The sequence below is a fragment of the Aulonocara stuartgranti genome, assembly GCF_965226115.1.
Source record: "Aulonocara stuartgranti genome assembly, chromosome: 3".
Lineage (NCBI taxonomy): Eukaryota > Metazoa > Chordata > Actinopteri > Cichliformes > Cichlidae > Aulonocara > Aulonocara stuartgranti.
In genome coordinates this window covers 42,225,588-42,232,619 of record NC_138941.1, presented here as the reverse complement: position 1 = coordinate 42,232,619, position 7,032 = coordinate 42,225,588, and the positions used below count along the sequence as shown (strand labels likewise).

General features: G+C 39.6%; 1 protein-coding gene across 3 annotated transcripts in view; it reads left to right on the top strand.

Moving 5' to 3' along the window:
- Positions 1-222: 222 nt before the first annotated feature.
- Positions 223-7,032, top strand: part of rin1b (Ras and Rab interactor 1b) — a 44,644-nt gene continuing 37,834 nt past the window's right edge. Inside the window, exon 1 of one of the 3 annotated variants that reach the window (XM_082528218.1) lies at positions 223-491. Coding sequence is in view for 2 of the 3 variants with exons in the window: in XM_082528212.1 (XP_082384338.1) it covers positions 6,234-6,251 (18 nt within the window). In the remaining variant the exon portion in view is untranslated. Of the gene's footprint in view, positions 492-5,960; positions 6,252-7,032 lie in introns of those variants that run through there. The other 2 variants (XM_082528212.1, XM_082528216.1) reach the window with 2 other exon arrangements.

The window sequence follows — 7,032 nt, the reverse complement described above, 5'->3', positions numbered from 1 at the left end:
GTGCTGTCTCCTTCTTGGAGTCCATCAACCTCATGAGAACATTACAAAAGGCTTAAAGTTTTGTGAGGCTCCTGCATTATTACACGGGAAACGCCCTCTATTAAATATCGTGTCCACTATGTCAAAAAAAAAAAAAAGGAAAAAAAAAAAAGTGGATTTACAAGCAGAATATTTTCCCTGGCATGGTGTGATTTGGATTGGTGTGAGTGAGTGAGTGTCAGAGTCAGGGAGGCGGGGGGGCACACAGTGTGTCTCTGCTGTGACTGTGTATCACTTCAGATGCTCAGACAGAATTAAAAATGCGCTCCTCCGCCTTGTCGCCGGTGTTGTGCGCATTTTCTTGACAAGCCCGTGTTCCCACAGCATGGTGCTCGGACTCGGAGGCTCGGCACCCTCTTCGTACATAACCATTAAACTCTCGCGGACGCTTAATTAAGACAGCAGACTGCGCACAGCGCCCCGCAGCACCTGTTCCCACCTTCAGATAGAAGGTAAGTTTGTTTTTGTTTTTTTTGGAATCGAAATTTGCGTTAAAAAGAAAAAAGAAAAAGGGAGACAGGTGTGACTGGCTGTGAAGATGCATAAAAATAAATAAATAAAAATAAGCCTGCGCGAAGTTGGGAAAAAAAAGGAAGAGGTAGTTCCTGGAGAGTTGGCACATGCAGCACAGCTCCAGGCTCCAGTAGCTGTATTAATATTTTCTCCTCCCTTTTGAAGGTCCCCTTTCTCTTCTCAAGTTCAAAGCGCGTCGGCGTTTGTTGTTTAACGTAGTTTCCGGTCAGCAGGGGACGTCTCGGTAAACAATGCAGCTCGGTGATTCACGCGTGTGCGTCCCCTCGACATTAAAGTTTGTGCCAATTAATCAATTAGCGATTAGGACGGTCGGAAAGCGTTGGTGCAGGGGGGCGGGTGGGAGTGAGGCTGACGCACGACCCAAAGCTCAAAGTGGAGGTTTCATGAAATTAATATGGATGTTTTTTACATGATAATAACAGTTTGGGTGTAGGTGTTCATTATTCTCAGCCACAGGTCTGCACTGTGTACTTGGGCTGTTCCTCCTTCAACTTTACTGATGGTTTTTCCTTCTGTCTCTCAGTGGTTGTGCTGCAGATTTGTCTGTGTACAGCCTGAAGATTTCAAATTACCATATTACCTCAGACAAGCAGAAGTTCAGGGCGTTTTTTTTCCCCCAGATTTCCTCCAGCACCTAATCAAACCAGCCACCCACGAGAAGTAATGCAAATTTTCATCTCTGCAGGTTTTGGAGGTGAACTAATGACCATCCATCCACCCATCCATCCGCCTGGCTTTCTTTTCTTTTCTTTCTTTTTTTTGGTTGAACTGCACCTTCACGAGGCATGCCAGTGTTCAATTAGCCACTCAGACTTTTATTTTTGAAGTATCTTGATCTCCTGTCTCCCCTCAGAGGGCAAAGTGAATGTAATCTCACACCAATGGACTGTTACATAACTTTAAAACTGAAGTGCCATCCTGCCTGCGTAGGAGTAGATGTGATGTTCCCACTTCCTCGCTGTTGTTTTGCTCGTTAATTCTGAGAGGCGCATTACTGTAAGTGGCGTTTTGTGACTTTACATGACTGCTGTTTTTTTTTAAAAAAAATATAGTTTTTATTTATTTATTTTTTAAGACCCCCCACCCTTCTTTTAAATGCAGATGCAGATGAGGCCACGAGCATTACTGATTGCTTTGCGAGTCGTTGCTGTGATTATGCCGTCCTACCTACAAGAAGTCTGTGATTGCTGAATGGTGGACTGACATGTTGATTTTGACCAAATGTGTGCGTATATATTTATGTGTGTGTAGGGGGAGGGGGGCTGCTTTCTGCCCTGTGTTGTGTAGGAGGAGTGCGATCGCAGAGTGCCCAGGCATGACGCTCAGAGCTGTTGGACAGAGTTCAGTCCTTTGCTGAGCAGCCTGTCCTCTGTGCTGGAAACGGTGCGCAGACAGACACATTACAGTAACCTGACTCATGTATATGGCAGGCTTCCCCTCTTCACTGCTAAGAAATTGTGGCATCACCTTGAAACACAAGAGAGAAAAAACAGAAAAAAAGTGCTCACTCCTAAAGCAAACGTCCACCATTTTGAAAAGTCTGGCAGATATATAAGGATTGCTGGCACAGGAGACAGTTTCTCCACTGAGAGCAGTTTCTTACTCTTCAGTTAGAGGCTATTTTGGGCACCGAATCAAAACTTTATTAAAGATGTAATTAGTTTTTTGTTTTTTTTAGATAACAACCATTTCCCATCAGTGTGTCCCAGCAGTATAATCAAGTTAAGCTGCACTAACTTAGGATGTAAGACGCTCGCTTTCCAATGCGAACGCCTTCTCCAGTCAGCTTAAGTCAGATTAATTTAAATGCACAGTAGGGCAGGGCAGCACTTTACAGGAAAACAAATTGTCAGTAGCTACCAATGCTTCATACAATGTGATACGAGTAAAAAAATTGCATTTTTTGTAAATATATGCAAAATGGGGAAAATACATACTCCTTCTTATCCAACCACGGTCGTGACGGTGCTGCTGGAGCTGTTGTTTTTATTGGAGAGGTGAGGTATCACCATGAATAGGTCGCCACCCCAACACCCTCAGGTCTTAACAGAGAGAACTTAAAGCACAACTATGATCATTTTGGTATGGAAACAGCAGATGTTTATGATAATATCTCCCTGGTATGGTTGCTGGTATAGCTCTCTGTTTATAGCTTCATATTAACCACAATAACAATAAACAGACACACAAACAAGAACACAGCTTCCAATCTCTTCTTAATAATTAGTGCCAATCATTTCTAGAAAAAACCTCTTTTTTTGCATCCATAAGCTCGAAGTTTCAACGGATCTTCTCAGAAGCTTGAGTCCCAATTTCCAGGTATTATCTCAAAACTTTGACTTGCTAACACAAAACGTCTGAGTAAAAAACTTGAAATTAGATAATAACCTTAAATTATGACTTACAGATCCCAAAAAGTGTTTTAGTTTGTCAGCGGCAGAAACAAACTTCAAGTGAGAGTGGTCGGTGGTCGAAACACGTCTTTAATGATGTCATTGATCTTTATCGGTGTCAGTACTTCTCATTAAGGGTAGAGGGGAGGTCCCCAGATGTTGTCTTTATCAGTTAAGAATGATTGCTGCATTCGTAACGTTATGGTAAAGCTTCGCCTGCATCTAAAGAGGCAGCAGAAAATAACACACCTACATAACCACTTGAAAGAAACCATCACAGAAGTGATCACTTTTGTCGTACTGCACATGTGCACTCCTCTAACTCGCAAGCTAATATGTAGTATTAACAAGTAAAAGGTCACGGACACGTCACAAATTACAGAGTGCCTTTTGTATGATAAAAGATATATCCCCAAATTACCACCTCTATTGATTTTAAGGTTGAAATTAATCAGTTCCAACTCAACAAGTTATTGACAGATGGAGCTCTGAAAAACAACACTCTGCGTTCGAAGTACAAATACTCCAAAATCGATAAGACATGATGTGATCAGAAGCTCTGCACTGCCTCATATTCATTACCTCCTGGTTAAGACCACAGATCCCACCCTGTCTCCTCACTGTTAGGGTACCGCATGCACCACAGCACTTATGGAGTGGATGTAAAACAGCAGGATTTGGAGGATATCGTTTGGTTACTGTTTCATGCAGTGTAATTAAATTAGGAAGTGTGTTGTTATAGTCCTAATATAGGTGTGTTTCTTAGGCAACCTGACAGCTTTTTCCCTCATGTTTGAGCACGTCTGGTGGATAAATGCTCCAAGGTAGATGTTCAAGACGAGAGGTTTACGGCTTACGTACACTGACTCAACAAAACATCACAAAGTAAAAGATTTGAATTTGGTTTACGGATTAAAGACGGCGAGTTTGCTAAATCTGACTCCTTAAATATGTCAAAAAACATATAGTTGACTGTTTTATTTTTACGTTTATTGTGACAGCACTTTAAAAAAAAATCAGTAGGGGTTGTTTAATAGAGCAGAACTTGAAAACCAACAGATCTGGTTTGTCGTCCTCCTTCCCTGGCTTCTTCAGAGAGATTACAGTATTAATGCAGGCTTTTGTCCTCTTGTGGTCACTCTAACACAATCTGAAAATGAAAGATGAAAGTGATCCCTCTTTGTCGTTGTCAAGTCCGCGCTCGTGAGATTAAATCCACGGTAGATATCGCAGGAAAGCCGGGGAATTTAAATACTAACCAAATGTATGGACGCATATACACGCACTAAAGTCTTATCAGCAAACTAGTAGTTTAGGAAACATTTTTAGTCCTAACTCTAACATGATCGTCTAGTTTGAGGTTTCTTTGGAGGAAAGTGTTTGATAGAATAAAACTAAACTTTAAAGTTCCTAATCAAAGTCTTAAAAAGCTGCTAAAACTGATATTAGCACAAAGTCTACGAGATGCTATATCTACTCAATCAATATCTTCTCCAAAGACCCCTGACAAAACTCAACTTTTAGAGATATTATTCACTCCCGCTTATGGAAAAACCTCTGACATTACCTAACAGTCCTTTACAAAAATACCATTTTGTATGAAGAGCTCCTCATGCGTCATTAGTTACACTGTGAATCATGCAGTCATGCAGAGGTCAAGCAACACCAGAAAAAAGAAGGAACTGCGATGCTGAAAAGACTTTTGTTAAGGGTATGGATCCTATTGTTTCCAAGCACATTTTGGATCACAGCTTTAACCGCAGTCGGGATAAAGAGAGATTAAGAAGGAGAGGAGAGGTGTTTCGCCTTGTTTTTGCTGAAAGCGGTGTGAGAAAATCTGGCAGTCGCGTGGTGAGATTCCAGTTGTTATGTGTTTTTGAGAAGTGACAACGGCAAAGTGACAGCATCTTGAAGAAAGTTGGTTTCCAGTTTTCGTGGGAGACAAGTGAATGTGGCCGGGCTGTTATCTTGGCAACTTTTCCAGCTCTTATTATGAGGAAAATGCAAGATTCAGTGACCTGTTCAGATGGACAACTTTGGCACTCCAAATCGAGTACAGGCTTTCCAGATAAGCTCCAAAACACGGTGGGAAAAAGACACAGTAAATAAGATTTGCAGTAAATTAAAACCTCAGTCAAAACTTTATCCACTGATTATTTGTATATAAATAATAATAGTCACTGCTCACAAATAGTCCACATTTTTAGACTTTCTCAAAGCTGATGACGACCACTTACTTTGTTTTGTTGTGGGACCACAGACTGTATTTAAAAATAGATGAGGCCACTGTGACGCCACCTACTGCCTTGTGAAGAAAAATACGTTTTCTGGGGGACTAGAAGCTAACATTCTGAAGACAGAATTTTATTTTTTTTTACTTTTTTTTTTTACATTTTACAAAAATTCTGACAGTTTTGAGACATATTTGCAGACACTGAAGTTAAGATAGCAAACAGAAATATTGGAATGTCTCCTTGTTCGTGATTTTTTTCTTTTGTGTTTTGTTTGTTTTTGTGCACAGCCAGGATTGTTGGTTGGCATCTCTGACTGGCTTTTCCCGTGCTGCGTCACATATTTGGATGAGTGGTTTGAATATGAATTTACCTGCTAATACTATCAAGCTTAGTTAGCAAGGTGCATGGATAGCTCATGAGTCACTCAGAAAAAAGCAGCATACATGTCTAATGTGGGCTCCAGCACGTTTTCTTTGTGGACCAGCTGAAGTCAGCTGACTGCTGGCTCTGAGGTTTCCTCCTCTTCCTGGATTCACCCAGCTGCATCCTACACTATATGAGTAGATGTTATATGAGGCATCATGAATGCTTTCCAAATCCTAACTATTAAAAAGACAGCAAAAGGGTGAAATATCAGCTAAAATTCACATTGATGACTCCTACCAAAGTTCTTCTGGAAGCAGGTCCTGTTACTTTTAAACAAATTTAAAACAAATTTTAAAGTATTATTAAATTAAACTTTAAATTTAAACCAGGATATTAAAAAATGCACAGATTCACTCATATCTGATTAAAAACATCTTTTAAAAGTTTGCTTACTTTTACCACAAATAAGACTTTAGGAGGTTTTTCCTCTTTAAGCTTAACCGCTACTGATAAAAATGCTTTCAGTAAAGGTTCGATTTTATTGGTTTAGTTTTGAGCTCTTTGATTGGTCCTTCTTGGGTTTATTGGCCAATAGCTGTTCTTCTACAGCATTATGCAGCGTGGTCAACACTTAGTGGATTGACAGTAGCTAAAGTCTGTTCTGAGGATGCGTAAATGCACTCACGTAAGTTTATTCATTTGTTATTTATAATCAATATTAGAGAGTACTAGATATCAATAGCTTTATTTGTTGTGTATATTTTTTCTTAAATTGCTAATGTCTAAACTTGCTAGTCTGGGTGGTATGCTAACCACCGCTTGGTCAGTCAAATTAATGTGCACATTTCTGAAGAACATTTATATTATTTATATGTAAATAGTCTATAAATACTGTTTACATGTGCACAAGCATTCAAATAACATATTAGAATATTGTAGTTACGAAATAAACATTTAGGATTACTTTAGGTTAAAGTTTATTTGTATTTAGAAAATGCTTTCTATGGGCCTTTGGTGCCCTCTGGTGACACATGCAAAATAGATTGGTCACCTGGGAAACGGATGTACTTTATTGTTTGGTCGTTTTTGTTCTTTATTTGTGGCCAGAATACACATATAGTACCATTGTGTACTACATGCTTGTAGTGGTTTTAATTATTTGAACTTTCAAGGCATCCCTCCTGTTGCAAAATTCTCACACAAAATTTTATTCCAAATTATTTTAGTGCTGTTTCTGTTTCTTTCAATGTCTCTCATAGTAGCCAGGAACTAACCTGCCAGTTACCAAGGATACCACAACCTGCCCTGCAGCCGTTTAACATCAATCACTATAAAATGTACCACAATATTGTATACAATATGAAAAAAACTCAACTCCAGCAGCACATCACATTATGTAAGCTTTAAATTTCCTATTTAAATGTTTCTTCTTACTTTCCTGTCCTCTTCTCCCACACTTCCACATC